This window comes from Crotalus tigris, unplaced genomic scaffold, assembly GCF_016545835.1.
Source record: "Crotalus tigris isolate CLP2741 ecotype Arizona unplaced genomic scaffold, ASM1654583v1 scf7180000017646.2482762, whole genome shotgun sequence".
NCBI classification, from domain to species: Eukaryota; Metazoa; Chordata; class Lepidosauria; order Squamata; family Viperidae; genus Crotalus; species Crotalus tigris.
In genome coordinates this window covers 1,552,878-1,576,341 of record NW_024096538.1, presented here as the reverse complement: position 1 = coordinate 1,576,341, position 23,464 = coordinate 1,552,878, and the positions used below count along the sequence as shown (strand labels likewise).

General features: G+C 34.0%; 1 protein-coding gene across 4 annotated transcripts in view; it reads right to left on the bottom strand.

The window, feature by feature from the left end:
- Positions 1 to 23,464, bottom strand: part of FAM172A (family with sequence similarity 172 member A) — a 239,878-nt gene that overhangs the window by 204,863 nt on the left and 11,551 nt on the right. For all 4 annotated transcript variants that reach the window (XM_039335704.1, XM_039335702.1, XM_039335701.1 and 1 more), the window contains exons 3-6: positions 18,686 to 18,787; positions 16,109 to 16,209; positions 6,550 to 6,615; positions 2,652 to 2,843 (exon numbers count right to left, since the gene is read on the bottom strand). In XM_039335704.1, the coding sequence (XP_039191638.1) occupies positions 2,652 to 2,843; positions 6,550 to 6,615; positions 16,109 to 16,209; positions 18,686 to 18,787 (461 nt within the window). The remainder of the gene's footprint in view (positions 1 to 2,651; positions 2,844 to 6,549; positions 6,616 to 16,108; positions 16,210 to 18,685; positions 18,788 to 23,464) is intronic.

The following is a 23,464-nucleotide window of genomic DNA, read 5'->3' as shown; positions in this document are numbered from 1 at the left end:
CTCTGAGGTTACAAAAGGAATATAAACTGCATGCAACTGCAGGATGGCAATATAATAAATTAAAACAATTATTACATTTTGCATTTTTTTGATCTGATGCAGCTTTGGAAAATCCCATAATTCTGAGAATATTAGAAAAAAAATAAAGGCTAAATCTATTATTCAATTATATGAACAACTGAAGTATCTTAGTTGATATTGTACAGGAAATATAAAGACTGGTTTAGGCTCCAATTCAGTAGAAATGTACATATTCTAAATCCCTGAATCAGGTCTCTTCTGAAACAATTAAATAAAAATGGGCAATATGATTCTGTGCAATTAAGCTTGTTTAAAAATTGAATTATATTTTTAATTACATACAACTGTTTGCTATATTTTCTGTAACCTATCTTTTTTTAGTTTAAATTTGGTTAGCACATTCTTCATCTTCTAGTTTTATCATAAAAGATTCTGATTCATACTCATTTTAGCTATTATTTAAGAATTAAAAAAACATACATTCTAAATAATTCTATCTTCATAAAAGGAATATAAAGGATATCAAGCATGGTAAGAGAGTAGACTTTTTCATGAATCCCTGATAAATAGGGGTGGTGCTTCTGAAAGTCAGCTAACAATTCTTGCCCTTCTTGTTATACCTGAGTGATTAAGATCCCCACAAAGGAGCAAGATAAAACTCTTGTCACTAAGAGAGAAAGATGGCTTCATTTCTTGCAGAGAGAAGTGAGTTTTATTCCCTTAGTCCCTTGCACAATGTCCTGCCTCCAGTCCCATGGAATTCACTCAAGTCCTCATATAATCCTGGGGCTCTACAGAATCCATCCGAGGTGGCGCAGCAGTTAGAGTGCAGTACTGCAGGCCACTTTAGCTGACTGTGTTCAGCAGGTCAGCGGTTCAAATCTCACCGGCTCAAGGTTGACTCAGCCTTCCATCCTTCCGAGGTAAGTAAAATGAGGACCCAGATTGTTGGAGGCAATGTAAATATATATATACATTGCTTACTGGTGTACACCGCTTAGAGAGTGCTTGCACTTAAAGCGGTATATAAGTCTCATAAATAAATAAATAAATATATGGGTACAATAACTGATGCACTGCATTTTTGCTTCCTAGATTTAAATGTAGAATTTTCACTTTTTGTCAAATTTTCCTTATAGAGCAGTTATTGCTCATAAAGGCATATTTTATACACCCATCCTTATTTAGCGACCAAGTTCTGATGCAGTGACCAGATCATAAAGCAAAAGGGTTGCTAAATGATCATGTGACTAAGAGAGAGAGGGAGACTGCAATGATCACTGCTTGCTGCAACCTTATTCAGATAAATCTCTCTCATACACCAATACCACAATTATTCACTCTGGCATGCATAGTTGTCAGGTGCATGAATTTTGTCGTAAATGCATACATTAATTGAAAAATGATTTTTTTATTACCTGTGTATTTGCAAATGTTTGTCAGCTGAGGTAGTCACTATAGGTGATGTGGATATAATTTTATTTTCCTAAACCTAATCTTCCATCTTGGTATGTAGGGAATCTAATCTTATCTTCATGCCTCTTATTATTATCTTATTATTATCTCCTCCTATACTCTTTCTGAGTGATTTGAGTTGGATTGGGTCAGCATGTGTTGTTTTTTTGTACATACTAATAATTAGCTATTGTTATTACTTGATGAGAAGTATTGCATTGTCTTGTTATTTTTCTGTTAATTTTATTGCCAGATTTTGTTAACAGAAGTGTGGCAAAGGACAGATTTTTAGAAAATTCAAGAAAATTAAGTTTTATCAATTTATCAGAAACTTAATTGTCACTAATCAGAAAATCCTTATAGTGGGGTATTATAAAATCAATCACAGAATTTCACCTACATAAATCAATAGTAACACATTACTATAAAACATTGCAATGCAAAGCATCTGACAGAGCACTTGGTTCACTAGTATTCTTTACAGAAATATATTGTATTTAAATGCATTTCTTTATAAAACCATAGGAGCTTAAGTGCCTTATAAGATCAACTTTTTATAATAAGTAGACAAAATTTTTATTTGAGACAGAACTAAAGTAAACCTTTTAAACTAGTAAAATGAATTCTTTTTTTAAAGAAAAGGTCCAATTTAACAAATCATTACATTAATTTCTCTGTTTTAAACCATACATGTAACAATGAATTTCAATACATTTAAAAATTCTGAAACACAACAGAAATTGCATGCATGACTTGAAAATAAAACAATAAGTACACATTTGATATGCATTAAGATAACATATATACCCAGAATTGTGTACACTAATCCCCCAAATTAGCCCATTAAAAAGAGATTCCCTGGAACCCTGGCTTAGAGCCTTGTATGGTCACTTAAAAAGCTTTATACACAGTTCTCAGAAAACTCTAAAAGTTGTTATTAAATTTAAATCTGTAATATAAGTGATTGCTTGTTAAATATGTACCAGTATAATAACTATATTAATTATATTAAACTGAAATTCAATTTAAAATCAAAACAACCATATTTAATTTCTGTCCTAACCCTATCTAGCATTTTGGGAATTCTGGCCTCCAATGCAGTATACCATTCAGAAACCAAAGCATGACACGAAGTTTGGAAACCTCTGTTTTAGGAAAGTCCATAATTATCTTACCTCTATAGCTCTTTTAATATAAGGAATCTGAGTGCCGCTGTCCAGATCTTCATTGATAATAAGCCTTCTTGCCCACTGTCCTGCTCGGACAACACCACTGCCTTGAATTAAAATCATCAGTTTATCAGGATTTATCAGTGCATCCTCACTCATAAAGATGAAACTCCTAGGTTCAGTCTCTTCTGCATCTACCTAAAATTAGAGCAACATTTAGTGAGTATAAACAATTACACAGGTCACATAATAAAAAGTTACTAGAAGTAAACACTGCCTGCAATCAGCAATTCAGATAGTATTTATGACTGATATATAAAAAATAAACTTCTAACCAATACTGCCTTGCCCTAAAGGAGGGGGGGGGGAAAGGGAGCACACTATCTTCAATAGGAAACAGCAGACCATCCATCCATCATTATCAGTAAGCATTTTTTAAATTTGGCTCTTTCTACATTATCCTTTTTTCAAAGAGCTCAGAATGGAATATTTTAGGTAAATTAGATTGAGAAAATGGCTACAGATCATGTTTGATAGAATGTAGTAGCAGAGGTCACTACTACAACAAATGGTGTGCTAAACCATTTGTTAGAAATAGTAATATAAAGCTGTGAGTTGGGGGTGGGTGAGTAGGTAATATCATTTCTCTAAAGATCCCTAATGGGCCTCTGTACCTGTATTTACTTACAGTGATAATTCGCTGCAGATTCCCAAGGAATGGAGTAGTAGTTCCAATCCATAAAAAGACAGTAAAACCAACCCAGCTCCTTATCATCCAATAAGCCTTTTGTGACTAATTAATAAATATTTGTGAAATATTTCTACTACAAATTAGCTGACTTGATGAACCAAGAAAGAATATTAGCTGGGAAACAAGCTACTTTTAGATCATGTTTTTCAATTGTGAATCAATATATTACTTTAAATTAGAATGCATAATGAACAATGTTACTCTCTCTTGGGAAGGTGATGGAGGAAGAATATTTTTTGTGATGTCTCTTTCCACAGCTACAGTACAATAATTAGGTAGCTGGCAGTTGGCTGGTTTTAAAAAGCTGTATTTTCAAAGCAATTTTGTCTTTCACTTATACATTTTTTTCCACTTCACTACATCTTGGGGGTTTGTGAACTGATCTTTCTTTCTCTTTCTCTTATCCTCTGCAGATAATTAAGACTGATGTTTATAGCTTTACATTCAATTAATAACAAAAATTCCAATTAGTGGACCAAATGTAAAACTACGAGAAAAGTATTTATTATAAAGATCCATGCATTAGAAAATATTTATTTAATCTATCTACAAACAAATTAATCAATATGTACCAAGGCTTAGAATTAGCCTTTACAACTTCAATCTTAATTACATTTGAAAACATTCCTTCAAGCCAAATTATCTTTAAGTTGTCTTGAAACATAAAATGAAACTTTCACTAAATTATAGCTATAAAAGGTCATAGTATCACACAGTCACACTTTATTGACAAACCAAATTTGTTTGGTGAGAATGTCTCCAGCAATTTTTATTTTCATGATATAAATCTCCTCACTTTTCTTTTAAATGATCATGATATGAGATGTACTAATCTGATTATCAACCAATGTAGTAATTTAATATGTCCTCCCTTTAGTCTCTTGCATAGTCTCTTTAATCTCTTTTTAAAAGCAGCTCTACATCCTTCATTAGAAAATAAGTTCACAAATATCAGAAGTTGTTGAAGGAGGGAAACAGTCTAATCTAACATCCATTAAAATGTTTGTTCCAATGAAGTTCACATCCCCCCCAAAAAAATTCCTTTACATATTACTTAGTATTTGAAAAGAATAAAGCTAGCACTCTGAATAGTAGCTGAAGCATTATATGTAAGTGATAGCTTCTGCATTAAAAGATAAATGTTGTCCTCCCAGGAAACAAGCTGTAGAGCAGATATTGGCATCATATGGGCTTTCACAAGATTCCTAATGTCTTTGTGGTATGAGCAAGCCAAGATACTGCTCACCCAAAGAATAAAAGATGTGGAGTTCCAGGCTAAAGTTAATAGATTATCCAAACATGGCAAAAATTGGATAAACAATGACAGTTGGGAACCAACTAAATATGTACAGAACCTAATTTTCCCCAGGCTGAGGACAGCATTTTTCAAAGCCAGACATAATATCTTATCGTCCATATTGCTAAAGACAGACACTCTAACACCCCATTAACCAAGCACCTGGAAATTAAATTCATTTTTTATGTATTATTACACCATAAATTCTACAGGGATACTAGAACAACTAATAAATTGCACCAATAAGGAGCCACCACTTCCCCAAATTTCATTCCTTGGAGAGTAATTGAAAGTAAATAAGAACTGGTTTGTTCTAATGGTTAAGATACCAGGCAAGAAACCAGGAGACTATGAGTTCTAGTCACATTTTAGCCATGAAAACCAGCTGGGTGAGTGGGTCCAGTCACTCTCTCACAGCCTAATTCACCTGACAGAGTTGTTGTTGTTCTTGTGGGGAAAATAGGAGGAGGAAGGTATATTGGAAATATTCACCATCTTGAGTTATTTGTAAAAATAATAAAGGTGGGATTACAAATAAATAAAAGCAAAAAAAAAATCATCACAGCATTCTACATATGCTCTATGCTGCACCATTTCGCCCAATTAAAGTTTACAGACGTAAGAGTTTTAGTAGTATATAGATGATCAATATCCATGGAACGTTTTAAATCACTCTACATGGAAAAAATGAAACATTCTATAAAAACATCCATATGGATTGGTGCTAATTAATTGTTCATAAAATACATTACTATATTTGAATCCTTAGGCCAATGTCTCCAGTTTGCTATAAGCTGTATAATTCTGGTATGATAACAGGATATGTGAAATGATTTAGTTATAGATAATGGACATGAATAAATACTACATAAACATACAATTAAAAAAAACACCTTTCTTGAGTTCAGTGGAAAAAATACTCTACATGTCCCCTTTATATGAATGTACCCACCTACATCAAAAAATAACTATACAAATATCAGACATGTGCTCAGTCATCAAACCTATTGTTGTATTGTCAAAAACATCATTTCCTTTTCTGCCATAAAATTGCAACAGCATGAGTATCCATCATGAAGCTTCACCTTAGAAAATTATCACTTGAGATAATCAAGTGATATCAAAAGCCAGACAATCATGTTGATCACAGATACAAGTTTGGATGAACTGTAGCATCAGCAGATTTTCTATTCACAACAGTTAATGAAGAATATCCATTATGGATTTTTACAGCATATTACAGGATAGACTATGTTCTATCCTTAGAATTTTTAAATTTAAAGCACCTATAACACATTTGGAGCACTGCTGAATTGTGAATCAAAGCAAATAGAAGAAAATGGGTCTTGCCATCATGACAGAGTGCAGACACAACATTTGAGATTTAATTTGGAGACTTATCTGTACAATAGATGCACATTACACCCTGGAATACATCTGGAATAAAACATTTAACCTTGAAGTAATGCTTCAAAATAAAATATGGCTTGTATTACATGCATATGTATAAATTCACAGCCTGTTTAACTTCTACTATGTTACACCCTCTTCCAAATTAAGCTAAAACGAAGCAGCAATTGGACGCAAGCACAGGTAGTATTATACCCCCACCACTACCCTTTGTTGTTAACAAAATAAAGGACTTGTATTTCCTAGGGAGATTCATAAAATTGAGGAAAAATTAAAATCAAATGAGTTCTTTAACATGAGCAATAATAGAATTTCTGAACTATCATTGTTCAGAAATGGGGTTTTACAAGCCCTCACAAAGAAAAGTTATAATAAAAAATTATTTCCTTACATTCATTTTTACAACTTAATGTATTTTAAGAAAAATTTGTATACATTTAACTTACTGGAAGATATACTTTTTTCAAATGGCATTCTTCTTCCAATAATTCATATACATATTTAGTGATGATCTACAAGAGAAAAAAAATTGTGTAATATTTACAAATAGGTCTTGTTTTTACAAAATTTTGTAAAAAAATTGTAAGTTGTTTATCAAGTTACTGTTTAGAAAAATACAATGCATTCTGCAAAATAAATAGTTTTTTTTAATACTCTAGTTAAGAAGCAAAAAATCCTGCCTTATAGCGTCAATAAATGTGTCCAGAAATGTAATACATGATCTAGGATTTTGCTTCCTGCTGCTATGTGAATATTTTTGTTAAAAGTTCAGAATAAAAAACATATCTATTTAATGCATAGTCAATGGCATAAATATAACTCTTGGATTAATTAGTTAAAATTATTTCAAACAATTTGCAATAAGTACAGAACAATTTATTAGAACAATTTCTTTTTATTGTTGCACATCCAATTCTTGGCCCATATCAACAATGAGTAGCGGAAGGGACAAATGAAGGAAAGCCTAGATTAAAAAAAGAATCCCATAAAGCAGGGGTGTCAAACTCGCAACATCATGTGACATGTCGCTATGTATCGTGACTTTTTCCCCCATTGCCTGCAATGGGGTGGGCGCGGTTTTGGCATGATGCATCTGGCCCATAGGCCGGCAGTTTTACACCCCTGCCATAAAGAAATAGAAAAAGTACTTTAAGTATTTCTCTTGCAAAGACATTCCTGATGTCACACTCTTTCAACGGACAATGGAAATCTCATGGAGAACTGAACTTTATAATGGGCTGAATACTACTTGAAATATCTTTAACCCAGGGAGGCCTTGTTACACTTTATTTGCAAGATATAGTAATCATGCCTTAGGCACAGAAGCAGCTTAATGACTTTGGGCCAGTCTATGTCTTAGCCCAGGGAAGAAGACAAGGGCAAACCCCTTCTGAAAGTGTTGCTGAGAAAACTGCGGGGGTCGTCCATTTAATCATCAGGAATTGTGGCTGACTCAAAAGCACAAAAAGAAAATCATAACGCAGAATACGGGGAAAAAAAAGACAGATTAACAATACAGGTAAATAAGAATATCCACAACATTCTCTTCTGAGAATTTTAACAGACGCAAACCAAAAGCCTTTAGGTTGTAAGATACTAAACTTAACCATTTAAACAACTTTTACATAAAATAACAATGGAAAAACATTTTGTGTTTTTGTTTTAAAATATAACCATTAAAAAAACTTTTTGAACCCCTTTCACTTTCAAATACAAAAGACATTTTAGCTAAACATGGTTCCAAGCAATTATTCCGTCCCAAAGACAGAGCTGATGCATGTTTTCATCCTTTTTAACAGCTGAAGTGGTTAATAATTATTAAAGTGGTTTAATAATTAAAATATTAACAATGGGATTATTTTTTAAAGAGAACACTAAACAACAAACATCACTACAAATTATATGGGACACCGCCAAAGCATATCTCAGAGATATAGCAATAGCATATACAGCTAGGAAAAATAAGGTGAAAAGGCAGACACAAAATATATTTTTGGAAGAGATTAAAAAATTAGAATCTAAATTACAGTGGGAGCAACAAGATGAAAGGATTAAAGAGGAAATGACTCTGGCCAAACATAAATTAAATATAGTAGAACAAGAGGAATTGGCAAGAGAACGGAAAACAACCAAACAAAATCTTTTCGAACATGCAAACAAACCTGGGAGGTGGCTTGCCTATAAATTAAAAAAAGAAAAGGAAAAAAGATTTATTCAGGAACTACAGGACAAAAATGGAGAGGTGCAATATAAAATAGATGAAAAGAAAAAAATAATTCAGAATTATTTTGAGTTTCTATATAAACAAGAGGAAACAGAGGAAGAGAATACAAAACAATATTTAAAGGCCAATGGTCTCCCGGAATTAAAAGAAGGACAAAGAGAATTATTGAATAAAAAAATAACAGCAATGGAACTAAGAATGGCAGTACAAAAGCAAAAAAATAATAAAGCTCCGGGGCCAGATGGTCTACCTGGGGAAGTGTATAAGACTTTATATGAAGACCTGGAAATGATATTACTAGATGTATATAATGATGTATTGGAGAGAGCCAAATTACCAGACTCCTGGACAGAAGCCAACATAACTCTTATTCCAAAAGAAGATACGGATCCTAAACAAATAAAAAATTATAGACCAATCTCGCTGTTGAATTCGGACTATAAAATTTTTACTACAATAATGGCGGAATGATTAAAAATATTAAATCAAACAATATATTCGGATCAAAACGGCTTTCTACCTACCAGACAAATTAGGAACAATACGAGAACTGTGCTAAATGTCCTGGAATATTACAAAGCACACCCCGAAAAACAGGCTGCATTAGTATTTTTAGATGCTCAAAAGGCATTTGACAACCTTAATTGGCAATTTATGTTCCAACAAATAGAAAACATGAAATCTGGGGAGAAGTTTGAACAAATGATAAAGTCAATATATAGAACACAAAAGGCTAGAGTAATAATAAATGGGGAAAATACAGAGAAGATAGAAATCAACAAAGAAGTAAGACAGGGATGTCCAATGTCATCTCTACTTTTTATTCTAATGTTAGAAGTGTTACTAACTCAAATCAGAAATAACAAAGAGATAAAAGGATTAAAGATTAAAACAGAAGAATACAAGATACAGGCATTTGCAAATGACATGGTGTTCTTTATAGAGGAACCATTAGAAAGAGGCAATATTTTAATGAATGAAATAGAAAAATATGGAATGGTGGCAGGACTAAAAATAAATAAAGAAAAGACTAAAATATTAGTTAAAAATTTAACTGAAAAACAAAAAAAGGGATTAGAAGAAAATTTGGGGTTGCAAATTGTAAAAAAGATTAAATATTTAGGAATTTGGCTCACCATAAGATGTTCCTCAATAAAACAAGATAATTATAAAAAAATTGATACTACAATACAAAAAAATTTAGAGATTTGGGGGAAACTACAATTATCATTGTTAGGAAGGATTTCAGCGATTAAAATGAATGTTTTACAAAACTTATTATACCTCTTTCAAACAGTTCCAATAAAATTGGGGAAATTTTTTTGGATGAATTAAATAAAATGATTAATACATTTATATGGTTAGGTAAAAAAGCACGAATAAATGTTAAAGAGTTACAGGATAGTAGAAGTAGAGGTGGCCTTGGACTCCCAAAATGGGAAATTTACTACCAAGCAGCAGGATTGCTTTGGATCAGTGATTGGATAAATTTAGAAAATAAAAGGATCTTAACAATTGAAGGTCATGATCTACAGGCTGGATAGCATGCTTTTCTATGGGGGAAAGATAGGAAAACTCACACATATTTCTTCCGACATCAGATAAAGGATGCATTAATTTGGATATGGGAAAAAATTAAAAAAAATACTACACAAAAATTCCAATTTGGATCTTACCAATGGAGGCGATGATTCACCCAAACACATTAGACAAAACAAAGATGATGGTATAAAAAACTATTAGACAACCAAGGGAAGCTAAGATCAAGAGATGAATTAAAAGAACAGGGAATAATTATTGATTGGTGGCCATATACACAGATAAAATCAAAATATAATAAAGATATAGAAGAGTATGGGATAAATCGGACATCACAACAATTGGATAAAATATTGACAAATAAGGGAGAAATTTTTTAAACAAAAACCTATAAACTCCTATTAGAAATTGAATTGGAAGAAGAAATAGTAAAGGGCCCAATGATAGCAATGGGCCCGAAACATAGGCAGAAATATAGGATTAGATGAATGGGAAAGAATATGGAACAGAAATTGCAAATTAAGGTTGTCAACTGCATACAAAGAAAACCAATATAAAATGTTCTACAGATGGCATTTAGCACCGGCGAGATTGGCTAAAATATACAAAAATATGAATCCGGAATGTTGGAAATGTAAAAACAAAGAAGGAACATTTTATCATATGTGGTGGCAATGCCCCAAAGCAAAGACCTGTTGGGAACAGATTAGGAGATGGTTACAGAAAATAACAAAACAACAAATTGAACTCAAACCCGAAATATTTTTATTAGGCATAATCAACCCAAAAATTGAGAAGCGACTCCAATATATCATTATACATATTATAACTGCAGCACGCATTGCATATGCACAATGTTGGAAAAGAGAGAACATACCAACAAATGCAATGATTATATATAAGATATTAGATTGTGCTGAGATGAACAAACTTAGTTTAGAACTAAAAGACAAAGAAGCTACAGAATTCTATGAGATATGGAACATGTACTATAACTGGTTAGAATCGAGGAATAAAAAAGTATGAGAAGTAATGTAAATAAATGTAAGAGATGTAGGACATAGTATTGTTAAGAAAAAAGAAAAAATGTACCGTGTATTTTGTTTGTTTGTAAAGAGAAAAAGGAAAAATAAAAATTAAAAACAAACCAACCAAACAAACAAAAAAACAATGAGTCCATTCAGCCTCTGCTCCAATCCCCAAAGTCATTGTCAATTTTCTGTCCAAAATGTGATCTGTGCTTAGCTATGGTAAATGGATCTGTAAATTTTGGGTAAGCAACCCGAACAGAAAAAATAAGCGATCTATTCATTTCTATTTTCCAAGTATTCAAGTATTTGTATTAAATAATATTTTTCACTAGAAAAAAAATATTAACAATGATAGGACCTCTGCCAGACTCAGCATACTATATATGGCCACACTATTTTTGATGCATAATTTTGAAGCAAAATAAAAATAAGTTTTTTAGTTAAAAAACTAAAACTTAACTATTTGTTAAACTATTGTAGGCGCAGAGTCAAAACACTGAATAAACACATCTGTAACAGTTGGAATATAAATTATTGGAAGGGTCACAGTCTATGACAGTGGTGGCACTCGGAACCCTCCATGTGGGCATGTGCGCCCTTGCCCCAACCCTTCCTCCCCCATGGCCCCCTCCTCACCAGCAGCCCCTCTGGAGGAGAGTCGCCCTGGGCACGGCCTGCACAGAGCAGCGCAGCCAAGCATTGCAGCAGGGACAAGACTCCACCCTCACACCCCATCGCGTGTAGATGATACTGTGGGGTGCGGGCGAGGGCATGGCCGCCACGACGCTGCTGGGCCGCCTGGGCGATCTGCTAGAGCAGGCTGTAGAGGCGGTGGATGGTCCTGCGGGCGGGTGGGGTGGGGGCGTAGCAGAGGCAGGGCAGGGGACAGAGTGTGTGGGGGAACAGGGCAGCTTTTCAGCACTAGGTCTCTAAAAGGTTCCCATCACTGGTCTATGAATTAGGCAGCCATATAAATTGACTAAATAAATATCTCAAGATGATATATTCTGCAAGATTATATATGCAAATTTAGTCTGGTATTTGGCATTCTAATTGCTCCCAGTATACATGTCTCCTTTTCCATGCATAAAACTTTTCATTTAAACTTACTGATATTTCATTATTTAGTATTTAATGTTAAGACATGTAATATTTCAGACTATGCTCCTGCGATGTTGGTAACTTCAATGGACTAAATATATAATTGTTGTAAAATAATAATTTATTAAAGTGAGAAATCAAGAAATTCTTACATATTCAATTTCTGTTTCATCACTATATTGATATAAGAAACAACAAAGGTATTTATTGTAAACTTAAGTTTCTAGTGAAGGAAATTAAAGAATTATTCATGTCCTGTATCTCCTGAGATTTAAACAAATTAAGCAAGAAGTAAAGTTCAATTTCTAATATAATGTGGGAAAATATATACCAACTTTAGATTAATCAAGCAATAGTTTTTTTAAAAAAAATCATTGTTCCAGATTATACAATTCAAATCTCTTATCAACAGATAAAAATGATTCTCTACATCTATCCTAGAGCTGCATGCAATCTCACTCCGCTACTTTCTCTTCAAGAAATTGTTTCTACAATCAGTAGTAAGAAAGTTGAAAATTCTCTTTGACTCTAGTAGTTTTCTAGTTCTCTGACACAAGGCAGATTGGGTTTTAATCTTCTATTGGAGATTTCAATTGAAACTTTTACTTATTACCTTAATGAAGTAAACATTAGTATTTGTATCAAGAGAGAAGTGGTGGCAGACTGGTTAGAATCCAGCATTGCAGGATAATTCTACTGACTGTCAGCAGTTTGATTCTCACCAGCTCAAGGTTGACTCAGTCTTCCATCCTTCTGGGGTCAGTAAATTGAGGACCCAGATTGTTGGGGGCAATACGCTGACTCTGTAAATCTCTTAGAGGGCTGTAAAGCACTGTGAAGCAGTATATAAGTCTAAGTGCTATTTCTATCAATTACCCACACATTTATTTGATAAATATGAATGCTTAACTATTATTAGCATTTTTCCTTGTAAAATAAAATGTTTTAATAACTGTTGTGTATGCTGAAATGCTGCATTAATATATAATCATCAAAGTTCTGGTAATATTGTTAATATTGACACAATTGCTTAAAATAGGCAGAATCTAGAAGTTCTTACTTCTTTAGATATCAAGAAAGCTTTCAATATAGTTTCTTGGAAATATTCAAACTAAGCAAAAATTAATATGAATTTTCTCAAAATTTTAAAGCTTAGATTGAATTGTTTTATATCAAGTACAAAATCTAAAACCTAAATCAAGCATTATTACTATGTATTATCATTTTAGTTTAAGTTATGCTATGATCATTCCAATAGTTTATTTTTATGTTTTTTATTTTAATAATTGTTTATATATGCATTGTTTAATTAATTAATGTATATTTCCCAAAGTCATTTATTGTGAGTTTTTGTGATAAATATTCACTATCCCCTTTTCAATTTGCCATCAAAATTTTTACTTATATTAGAACGCCTGAATATATTAAAAGGATCATAGTACGGACACAGAGTATAATGTTATACTTTGTTTTATGCAAATGATACATTTTCTAGGACAATGAGAAGTGCCCATTTCTAATTTTATTTTGCTAATATGAGTTTGGACTCCTATCTGCTTAGTTTATAAAGTTAGAAGAAATCAGATTAAATATAATTGGTTCTCAGTAATTTCAGTGTGTTTGGGGATTTGGGGGGATTAGGTTGTGTTCCAGCTCCTTTATTTATTCATTTCTAGGTTTTCTCTGCACCAAAATAGCAGTTATTCCAACGTAAGAATTCCCAGAAATCTTACTTAACTAATAAATTTCATGTTTTATCTTTGATTGGCATTAAAACTGGGAATAAATATTTGCAGGTAAAATAAATATGATCAACAACCATTTAATTCTGAAACTGACCTTAAGATATTCAATACTTCCTCTGATAGGAGCATCCCTTAAGATATTCGCTGTTTCAATTACAACTGCCAGCTGGGAATATGGATTTTATTTTCTGTACTTTTAGCTTTATATTGTTTTCAGCTTTAAAACAGGACATAATGTCAAATAATGCAAGAACTGTGTAAGAGCTTAGAATAGCCTAATTCAAATACTTTTCTCCCCCTTCTTATTTTTCATTCCCCCAATTCCACAACTAGTTCTGTACCATCTGCAGCCAGATGCCTCTGCTCCCAGGCACTCCTAAAGCTATGGAGGCTTCAGCTGCTGCTGCTACAGCAAGAGTGCCTTATTTAAATTGTTAATTTTTTAGCATGCTACTAAATTATGCTGAAAAATCTATAGTGTAGTTTGAAATCTGTATTTTGAAAACCTTTTAGCTCATTTGCAGCCTACCATATTGCTAAAATGTAAACAAGTCACAGTCAATGCCATGGGAAGTTCAGTACCCAAGGTGAGAGATTTGCTATAAACAATAAATTGGTCAAAGATAAGAATCTTTTAGAAAGAAAAATATTAAGTATTTTGAATAAAAGTGATACTGTCCATTCTCCTGAAAAAGATAACTCCATCTGTTCATTTTTGGCACTTTTCCTAATAGGAGGAAAAAAACATAATTTTCAAAAATTAATGCTTCTATTAAATTTTTAAATCACTTTTATGCTTTAATTGATAGATTATGTTCATCCATCCTTTATTTTCTCCCTCCCCAAATATAGTTAAGATTCAATTTAATATTTCTCAGCATCTCGATTTTCAGTGTTTTATGGAAGCTACAATGAGATAACATATCCTATTAAGTTTTAGCTGTTACCAACAGCAGGAAAAGAGCCAACTTTTTTCATTGATATTTATAGTCTCCATATTAATGTTCAAATAAGGTACATTTTCAGCTTTATCTGAAACTTTACTCCAATTAAAAATAGGGCTGTGTGATTTGATTTGAGGGGCAGTTTGTACACCTTCTGGAACTTGCTGCCTGAAAAAGGCTTCTTATTTCTCCCATGGCTACTTTCTGAACCTGATGCCTGAAAGGTCCAATGGCATTCCCTCTTGCGGACCTGGCATAGCTCCTTGAAAAGCCATCCTACTTGACTGACTACATGGACACATTTACAGATGATCTTTCTGCCATACTAAACTGATGACATCAAAGGTTAATTATTTCTCACATGCTTTCAACATAAGCACAAAAGAAAACATAACCTTTTAATTTTTATTAAATTCAGTATCAGACTTAACACCAATGCATACTACAGTAGCTCAGTCTGTCACTCCTCTAAACAATGAATAAGAGACTGACAAATGTCTAGCTATGCCAGAGTTGATAGTCTCTCTTGCATCATCCATTATAGTGGTTTTCACTTAATGGCCACTCATTCAACAACCGGATGAACTTACAGTGGCTCTGAATGAGGGGGACTACAATTAGGTCCATAATAGAGCCTATCACATTATTCCTGCAGTCATGTGAGCATAACTCAGGCACATGGTAATGGGCTTCCAATTACAAAGTCACAGAATCCTGCAATTATGTAATCACCATTTGCAAACCTCTTGGCCAGCTTCCTACAAGCAAAGTTGGGAAAATTGGTAAGAGATTGCAAAACGGTGACAATGTGACATCCTCGCTTAACATCCAGCAATGAATCGTTTAATAATAGCAACCTAAGTGCCAGAATTTCTGTTACTATGTGGCAGCCATGTGATTTTATATTTACGACCTTATTACTTAGTGACAGAAATTCCAGTCCCACTTACCATTGTTAAGTGAGGACTACTTGTACACAAGACAAGCTAAAACATTATTTAACAAGAACGTGACATTTTTTTGATATTGATAAAATATCAATGAGTTCAAAATCAACACAAATGGGTTAAATGTGTAAAAAACTATATAACAAATAAACAAACATAGATGGAACTGCCTCCTCATATTCATATCTGAATTTGCAACAAAAATTCTGGCATAATAACTGTAAGTTTTTGTACAATACAGAGAAAATGTCATATTTTTTTTATAATTAGGCATACACATATAAACCTCCCTGAACAGTTAGTTCACCCTTAAAGCAAGACAGGTAATTTCCAGATAAGATTATTCCTTGTTCTCAAATCTATTCAGTACAATGCTATCCTTACAAAAATACGTTTATTCCCTTTATTAAGCCAAATATAAAATAAAACAGGCAGACTGTATACATTATTATATTATTTGTAAGTAATATATACCTCTCCAAGAGCTTCATAGCGTTTTTGGTTCCATCTGTGTAAATCTTCTCGGTAGTTAAAAACAAATGGCTCTCCAGTTTTTATATGTCTTAACTGCCCTTCTATAAAGAAAAATAATAGTGTTAAATTTAAAACACAACTTTCAAAATGCTAACTCATTGTAACACTTCATGATACAACATATCCACTTTAAGTAGTTTATATTCCATAAAGAGATCCAGTCTGATTATGGTGCCAGACTGGAAAGCGTGAGACTTTAAGTTCAAGCCCCACCTTAGCCATGAAAGCCAGCTGGGTGACTTTGGACGAGTCACTGTGGTCTATGTTTATACCACGCTTATACACTTATGCACTTAGTTATGAGTGCATAATAGATAAAATCACTAAAAATAGATTCTCTCTTCAGTTATTCCCTTTACCTAAGGTGTCAAAAATGAGTTTTTGAAATATAATGATGATATTGCACTGCTATTTTAGGTGATATTTTGCACCTATAACCACTTCCAAAAAACTTGCCAAGAAATCTGCAGGAACTAGTCCAGGCAATCATCAGAAGTCTCTCTCACACAAAAAAATATTTTTCATACATTATGGATTTATTTTGCATAGATATAATTACTGATGAAAACAAATAGATATAAGAGCAGAACATAGAAATTATATTGAATTGTATACAGTTCAATATTTTTGTCTAAACAAATAGATAAGATCTTTTGTTTGAGAAGGTCATGTCTAGTATAAAGTATGTACAGTACTTTACGCTATCTCAAAATTTCTGCCTCTTAATATATTGATCAAGAAAAGGTATTCTTACCTTTTTATTCATTATCAATTTCAATGTGTTTACTAACTGCCAATTAAATGTTCTACTTCAACTTCACATCCAGTTTTAATATACCTTCCTTAATGCCAATCATTGTTTTTTCTAGCACATCTATTTTTTAAAAATCCCTGCTCAATCTTTGTGTTTATTTTCAAAGCAAGTTTCTCCCTAACGAAATTAGAGCACTGTTTTGAATTGTAGTATAGTGCTCTTAATTTTCACCGAGTCATCTTCTAGATTTTTTTTTTTTTTGGATAAATCAGAATAAAATTCCCTCCAAATCACAAAACCATGAATGAGGATATTAAAAAGACATATAAAAAATTCTAGTAACAGCCCCAGTAGGATGATGTAGAATAAAGAATTATTTAGAATATAGTAGTGCCTTTCAAACACAAGGATGGCTGAACTTTTAACCTTTTAGCATCATGCATTAACATTTATGTGTTACTAGCTTTTAGCAAGCTAATATGCAATATTAAATGAGCAGTCCTAGAACGAGGCAGAAGAATACTGCTTTAAAGGGTTGAACTATTTGTTTCAAAGAATTAAAATCTTAACAAGCAAGATTTTTTAATACTCTCCAATGAAACTCTTTGAGTTACTGAATAGCTAAGTATTATATTTTTAATTGCTTATGTGTCATGAAGTCATTGTTAGTGACCACATAGAAATTCTTGAGTATGATCTGTCACCAATCTTCTCCTTCATGTCTTCCAACAATGCACCCATTTTCTGATGTAATTTGAGTCCATTCACCTTGTTGATGGTCATCCTCTCCTTTCCTTCTACCTTTCCCTGAGTTATAGACTTCTCAAGAGAGCTAGGTCTTTGCACCATGAATACCAAATACAAATTTAAGAACTCCAGATTGATCTTTCACATGATCCATTTGTTTATTGTGTTGATCATCTATGTAATTTTCAGGTATCTTCTCTAATATTAGCTTTCAAAAATGTCAATACTTTTTCTATCCTGCTTATTGAAAGTCCATCTTTTGCTTCCCTATAGTATCACAGGGAAAACCATTGCCTGCAGATTGTGATCTTCATAGGTTAAACAAATCACAGCATATGTATACCTTTTCCAAAACCTTTATTGCTACCTTACCAAGCAGTGGTCTGCAACTACCATTTTTCTTCAGGTTTCTTTATGATTAATAGCCAAATGTAAAAGCCAAACACAATCTACTAATACATTATCATTGTTGTCAATTCTAAGGGTAGCTTTTATACTTGCTATCATTAGTTTGGTCTTCTTTATATGTAATCTAAGTTCTATTTTTTCACTTTGCTCCCTGACTTTTATTAACAGGGTTTCTAGATCACATGGATAGACAATGTAATTGTAATTGACAATTTAAAGTGCTATATATATATATATATATATGATTATATTTTTTAAAAAAATCTTCCATAAAATTAAAAAAGGTGACACAAGAAATGAAGCTAGTATTTATATTTTTAGTATCTTGTTAAACTAAAATCTGCAGTATCTTTAGGATCAGTTGTTAAGGTATAGTTCACAATGTTATTTCAAGGAAAAAGATTCAGATTTCTCCCCAATGTGTATTTACAATTCTTTTTTATTCATGTACAGCAAGAATGTGAATATCTATACTTTTCTAACCAGGGAAAAATTATTTCAGATTATTGCTTGTACTAATTATTTGATACATCTGTATAAGCTATAAAAATAAGGCATGGAAAAATATTTATTTTTAAATGATTTTTTTCCCTGAAATTATTACTTACTTTCATTAAAAGTGTATTCAAATCCTTCAAGAGTATCAGCAAACTCAAGAGGAGGTTCATCTTTTTTCATCAGTTCATCCAAGTCTATTCTAGACAACAAGTCTGGGGAAAAAAGGTGGGGAAGAAGATAGTCTTTCTGTAGACCTCAAAGTTATTACTTCTATAACAAAAATAGTGATTTTAAAAGAATTGTTAATTTATCACAAACATATTCAGCAATGTATGTATATACATAAAATGTTTAAGTTTAAAAAAACTATAAAAATATCGACAATATATTCTTCCTACAGAGTTCCATCAAGCTATGTCTTTTTTCAGGTTACCAACATTAAGATTTTGAAGCTGCCAATTCAAATCTCCCAATTTTCTTTTTCAACCCACATTCAATTTTTTGAGGCTACTGGATTATTTTAGAAGAATTGCCCTTTTAACTTTAAAAACTTAATTTGGTCTGTTTACAAATGCTGGGATTTCCAGAAATATACTAGTATGATTAACTATATTAGTATGATTATAGGAACCTTGTTTGGTTTCATTTCTGACCAGAGTTTATTCTTAAAATAAATGACAAAACTATAATCTTTTGCATCTGTATTTTTGCAAAAGGAAAAACTGGCCTAACCTTCCAGATTATGCAGCATCAGGGGTTGGTTGGGAGACAAGAGAAATACAGGTCAAAACAGGCAAGGAACAAAGAATATTTATATGTCTGAATAAATTCAAATTGTTGGAGCTGGATTTACTAGATCACAGAGTGCTAAAGAACGCGCCTGAAGTAATCTCAAAACGACTGGCAGTAATCGTTGAGAAATCTGGAATACATCAGAAACAGCATAAAACTGGAGAAAAACTAACATTATTGCAATCTTTTAAAAAGGGAAAAGAACAGACCCAGGAAATTACAGATCAATCAGCTTGACACCAATACTTGGGAAAAAAATGAAGAAAATATTGCAAGTACTTGGAAAACAACATCATATTTATTAAAAGTCAGCATGGTTTGGTTAATAATAGGTCATGTTCAATGAATCACAATACTTCTTCACTGTTATTTCATCCACAGAATGCCACTCAATGGCCCTGTTTAGGGTTACCCAGACAATCCTCAGAAAAAGGAGCCCAGAGGCCCATCTATAGGATCACGTGGAGGAATTTTCCATGCATCTGGAGGATAAAATCATTCTGACTCATTTCCTGTTGGATATGAAGCATGTACAAATATTGTAGAGATGCCCAGGGAGCAGATTTATCCAGTTATCTGGGAACGGTTTGATTCTGTTGAACCTGTGGAAGTGGAAAGGGTCCTCCAGAACGAAAACACCACCACCTGTGCATTAGATCCATACTACTCCTGACTGGTTAAGGCCACTCAGGAGGTGTCCAGTGGATGTTCCAAGTGTTGGTGAATTCATCCTTGTTGGAGGGAATTTTCCAGCTCCTTTTAAAAAGGTGTTGTTATGCTCCCTCTCAAGAAGCCATTGTTGAATCCTACTATTCTAGATTATTTTTGTCCATTCTCCACCTCCCATTTTTTGGAAAAGTGGTGGTGACGGTACTGACATTGCAACTCCAGAGGATCCTGTAAGAAACAGATTATCTGAACCTTTATTAGTTAGGTTTCAGGCCCAGATATGGGACTAAAACAGCACTGGTCACACTAATGGAGGACAGAGGTGGTATATCCATCCTTGCTAGTCTTTCATTACCATCAACCATGGCATTTTTTTTGGCCTGACTTAATGAGTTGGGCCTGAATGGCACAGTTCTGTGTTGGTTTATCTCCTTCCTCTGAGGTTGCCCCCAATTGGTGTTAATAGGAAGACAGATACAGTTATTGGACCCTGCTTTGTGGGGTGCCACAGTGTTCTACATGAAACTGCTGGGTGAGATCTCCATCACTATGGGATGAAGTATCACCAGTATATCACCAGTTATATATATCCGTCCTAAGTGAAGTAAGTGATACAGTGGACATTCTTTCATGGTGCTTGGAGATTATAAGGGCCTATATGGAAAAAAACAAATTTCAGCTGAATGCCCTTTCCTGGATATGGAGGCACTCTCGTTGGTCAATCATATACCCTGATCATATCCCGTTTGGATCAGTGCAATGTGCTCTACGTGGAGATAACCTTGAAAAGTACCCAGAAGCTTCAGCTGGAACAAAATGTGGCCACACAGGCAATTTTAGGCACCGTAAGAAGGGCTCATATTACACTTCTACTCTGTGAACTGTATTGGATGCCAGTTTGCTTCTCGGTCCAATTAAAAGATTGTGACCTATAAAGTTCTACATGGCATGGAATCGGCTACTTATAAAGCCATCTTCTTCCCATTACATTAGCCCAGTGGTTCTCAACCTGTGGGTCGGGACCCCATTTGGGGTCGAACGACCATTTCACGGGGGTCGCCAAACAACGCAGTCCGCCATTTTTTCCCCCTTTTCCTTAGTTGTGCTACTCACTTTTATTCTATTGGCTTTTGAAAGCCAATAGAATAGACTCTCTTGAATAGAGTCTAATTCTATTGGCTTTCAAAAGCCAATAGGAATTGTACAGGCTGTCTCTGCCCTGCTGAGCCCGCCAAAAGTCCCATTCTGCAAACGGTGCTGCACCAGCACGAGTAGTCCTCGACTTACGACCGGTTGAGTAGTCCTCGATTTACGACCGGTTGGGGGTCGCGGCATTAAAAAGGTTGAGAACCACTGCATTAGCCCATCCCAACTGGTGAGAAGATATGTTGCAGACTCTGTCAATGGTGGGATCTAGGAAGACAGCCTTCTCTGCTGTTGCCCCTGCTCTATGGAATATTCTCTCCCTAGAGACAAGGCAGCACCCCATTCTCCTGGCCTTTGGAAAAGGAGTTAAAACATGGCTCTGTGGCCTTGCATGGGGAGTCTAGGGGAGCATGCAGCTGTGGGGCCCCCTGGAAGATCATCCTTTACCTTTTATCTAATTTTAATCTCTTGCCCCCTTTTAAAATTTGTAACCTTTATACATACTGCTTTACATTTTAAAATTTTATTATACTCCTTCTTTGAGGGAGATGGGCTGTTCAGAAATGTGAAAAATAAATAATCTTTTTGGATTAATATACTGAGATTAGTAGATCAAGAAACTACTGTGGATGTAATACACCTAAACTTCATATCTTCAGTAAGGATTGAGATAGGATTAAAGCCACAACCTCTTAATAAAATGGAATAATGGTCCTATTACCAATGGATTCACAGTTGGTTAAATAATCATGCATAATACATGCTCCTTAATGGATCTATGTGTACATGGAGAGGTTTCATCTTGGGCCCGCTGCTCTTCAATGTTTTTATGACTTAGATGAAGAAAGAGGAGGGATATTCAGCAAATCTGCAGAGAACACATCACACTCAGGGTTCAAAAAGGTCTTGATAGACTTGAATATTGCATCCTATTCAACAAAATCCTACCCAATCATGAGAAATGTGAAGTTTTGCACTCAATTAAATAAAAAAAAACAGATGCACAAATATAGAATAGACAGTACCTGGCTCCTCAGTAGTACTTGTTTGGAGGATTTCAATTTGCTGGCAGACAACATATTAAGGATGAGTTAGCACTGTGCTGTACCTACCCAAAGAGTTAGTGCAATCTTGGGCTTAATCAACAGTGAAAAGCAACAAAGTGTGCTCTTGAATGTGTGGATCTTGGAAGATAAATTCTATGAAGAATGGTTAAAATAACTGAGAGCAAAGAAGGGTAAAGGAAAACATGGTAACAGTTTTCCAATTCTTGAAATGCTATCACAGGGAAGAAAGTTTGGATTTATTCTCCATATACAAAAAACAAGTGGTTGTAACTTTACAAAGATCTAAGGAATTTGTTGATTGTGAGAGGTGTAAAGCAACATAATAACCAGCCATCTGAAGCTGTTGGTGCTCCATAACAGGAGATTGGACTAGGATGTTTGAGGAGTCCTGCTTTGGTAGAAGGCTGGACTAGAACACTTCCAAGATCCCTTCTGACCTAATGAGTCTATGAATCTATGACTAATAACAGCAACAAAAGATGATTTAACATTAAAGGTAAAGGAAAAGGTTTCCTCTGTCCAGTCATATCCGACTCTAGGGGACAGTGCTCATCTCCGTTTCTTAGCTTGGCCAGCATGACTAGATGCCAAGGCACACAAAATATTGTTATCTTCTCACTGAAGTGGTACCTAGTTATCTATTTGCATTTGCATGCTTTTGAGCTGCTAGGTTTGCAGGAACTGGAGCAAAAATCTTTATCTTTTGTATTTTTGTTATTTTCAGAAGAGCTTTCTTTTACACTGAAAATTTAAATCTGAACTGCTTTAAGATACATTACTTTTCTTTTTTATGGGAAAGGGGCAGGGTGTTCTTTAAGTATGTATTTACAGATTGATTTCATCCCAACTTAACACCTTTGTTGTTGTTGTTGTTAATTGCGAAGTCGTGTCCACCCATCGCGACCCCATGGACAACGTTCCTCCAGGTCTTCCTGTCCTCTACCATCTTCTGGAGTCCATTTAAGTTCACACCTACTGCTTCAGTGACTCCATCCAGCAATCTCATTCTCTGTCGTCCCCTTCTTCTATTGCCCTCAATCTTTCCCAGCATTAGGCCCTTCTCCAGTGAGTCCTTCCTTCTCATTAGGTGGCCAAAGTATTTGAGTTTCAACTTCAGGATCTGGCCTTCTAAAGAGAAGTCGGGGTTGATCTCTTCTAGGACTGACCAGTTTGAATGCCAAGGGACTCGCAGAAGTCTTCTCCAGCACCATAGTT